The 2,368-nt window shown below is 35.3% G+C and overlaps 1 protein-coding gene across 1 annotated transcript; it reads left to right on the top strand.

Moving 5' to 3' along the window:
- Nucleotides 1-624: 624 nt before the first annotated feature.
- LOC136215283 (phosphatidylinositol 4-kinase gamma 2-like) lies at nt 625-2,115 on the top strand. Its single transcript, XM_066002923.1, has 2 exons — nt 625-1,430; nt 1,508-2,115. Exons 1-2 carry the CDS (start codon nt 627-629, stop codon nt 1,904-1,906), a joined length of 1,203 nt encoding a protein of 400 aa, XP_065858995.1. The 5' UTR covers nt 625-626; the 3' UTR covers nt 1,907-2,115.
- The last annotated feature ends 253 nt before the right edge of the window (nt 2,116-2,368 follow it).

Genomic DNA, 2,368 nt, shown 5'->3' with positions numbered 1-2,368 from the left:
GTATCCGTGTATTTCATATTTCCACAATGTAGTTAATAATAGTTACTCGTTTTCAAAAAAAAAAAAGTAAGCTCCTCATCAGTAAAACCTGTCCTTTCTGATATTAAAATTTCATTATAAATTTTTGTCATTTTAGTTTTTTTTTTTTTTAAATAAGTGTACCACACCTTCCGTATACAGGTTACTTTCTTTTAACTCAATGATTAATTAAATATATTTCACAAAATTTGAGGTGCACTAAAACAAGTTGATAGCGGCTATCAAATTTTTTTTAAGCAAGTTGACAATACAATCAACCTATTTTAAAAGTTAGGGACGGATCAAACTTTTTTCTTTTACATGTTGACCAAAAAATGATGTATTAAGTCTTAAATTAATCATCACATCACATGTTAGGGCTATAAGGACGGTTTTAATAAATAAAAAAGAAATGAAAGATGTATAAATAAACAAATATGTTACCTAACTTTGACGTAGTAATAGTATAGTCTAGTATTGTAATACTAAGAAATTGGAATCTTCCTTGTCAGCTCCTTCATAAGAAAGAAACAACAAGAAGAACATTTGTTCATAATTTTCAAAGATACTTTCTTCTTCCTCCATTTTCAAAGACTCTCTCTCTCTATATGAAAATGTCTCAGATACCAAGCAGAGAGACAAAGCCTCCATTTAGAACGACCCGTGCTTTTATCCAGAAGCATTTTGATGAATTTCTCCCAATTTATCCTCTTTTCGTTGATAGTGGTGACAGATTTGGTCCAGAAATTTCCAATATGATTCACCAATCATATGATGGATTAAAGGACGGTTTACATCCGCCGGAGCTTGTATCTGCCGGAATTGGAGGAACTTATTATCTTCGCGATACATCAGGGGATCCTGTTTCTGTTTTCAAACCACTCGATGAGGAGGCCAATTCAGCTAATAACCCTAAGGGATATGATTTTGTATACTCAACAGCAGATATGATAACGGCTGGAGGAGGTGCAGCTAGGGAAATTGCTGCTTATTATTTGGATCATCCAATAGGCCGCCGCAGGGTGGGCTTAACTGGCGATCAGGTTTTAGGTTTTTCTGGTGTGCCTCCTACTGTATTGGCTCATTGCTTGCATCCAAATTTTACGTATTCAAATGGATATGCTTATGCAATGGAAAATTATAAGAAGGGATCTTTACAGATGTATATGAAGAATGACGGGCATTTTGGAAAAAAGAAAAAAGAAGAAGAAGAAGACGACAAAGAAGAGGAAGAGGAAGAAGAAGACGAAGTTCCGACCGGTTTATCTATGGAGGAAGTGCACAAAATCAGTGTGCTCGATATAAGAATGGTTAATCTAGATAGACATGGTGGGAACTTATTGTATAAAAAAAAGGAGGATGGTACACTTGAGCTCATTCCAATTGATCATGGCTATTGCTTCCCCAAAACGGTAAGGAATTCATTAATTTATGCACAAATTTCAACTCATTCTATCAATTAGCCTCATATTGTATAAAAAATTTGCAGTTTGACGACTGTTGTATATTCAAGTGGCTCAAGTGGCCAGATGCTAGGAGGCCTTACTCGGATGAAGTCATTAAGTACATAGAGTCACTCAAAGTAGTTGAAGACATCGCTTATCTGAGGAAATTTGGTTTTACCATCCCCGATAAATGTATCCGTGTATTTCACATTTCTACAATGCTTCTAAAGAAAGGGGCTACGAAAAAACTCAGTCCGTTCCAAATTGGAAGCTTAATGTGCAAAGAAACAGAGAATGTAGAGACATCATCTATCAAGAAGATCGTTGATGAAGCCCAAGCTGAAGCTGATGGGCTTCCCAATACAAGTGAAGAAGATTTTCTTAATATTGTTTATAGAATCACGGAGGCCCGGCTCGATGAGATCCCACCACCTACTACTTGATTTGAGTGATTTGGTTTATACTTGAATTTTTAATTTGTATTTCTTTCGCTATTGGTCTGTTTAATTCCGTTGTTGTTGTTTGCTGTTTTTTTTCCTTGTACTGTGTTTTTTAATTTATTGAAGTTGTTTCATAAATTTGATGGAGCGAATTTTGAGCCCAACTTTATATGGATTCTGTGGTGAGGGTGTGTGTTTTTTTATGATTTTGGATGAATTGATATTGTGCTTTGAATATACATATATGCCCATGTATTTGTTCGTTTTAGCACATGTGTCCTTATATGAAATAAACACATAAATATATCCTTGTATTTCTAATTTAACACAATGCTTATATGGCATTAACGGTATAACATCTCAGCCTCCACGTGATCTCCACCACATTTGCCACCTCACCTTAAAACATATACAACCCTAACTCACCTCCATTTCACGCTGCCCCCAATTCCAAACCTAATGAAA

The sequence above is a fragment of the Euphorbia lathyris genome, chromosome 1, assembly GCF_963576675.1.
Source record: "Euphorbia lathyris chromosome 1, ddEupLath1.1, whole genome shotgun sequence".
Lineage (NCBI taxonomy): Eukaryota > Viridiplantae > Streptophyta > Magnoliopsida > Malpighiales > Euphorbiaceae > Euphorbia > Euphorbia lathyris.
This window is presented reverse-complemented; position numbering and strand designations above follow the sequence as displayed.

Coding starts and splice junctions, on each gene's coding strand:
- LOC136215283 (XM_066002923.1), top strand. CDS start 627: ATGAAAATGTCTCAGATACCAAGCAGAGAGACAAAGCCTCCATTTAGA. Junction 1,431..1,507: donor GCTATTGCTTCCCCAAAACG/GTAAGGAATTCA, acceptor AAAAATTTGCAG/TTTGACGACTGTTGTATATT.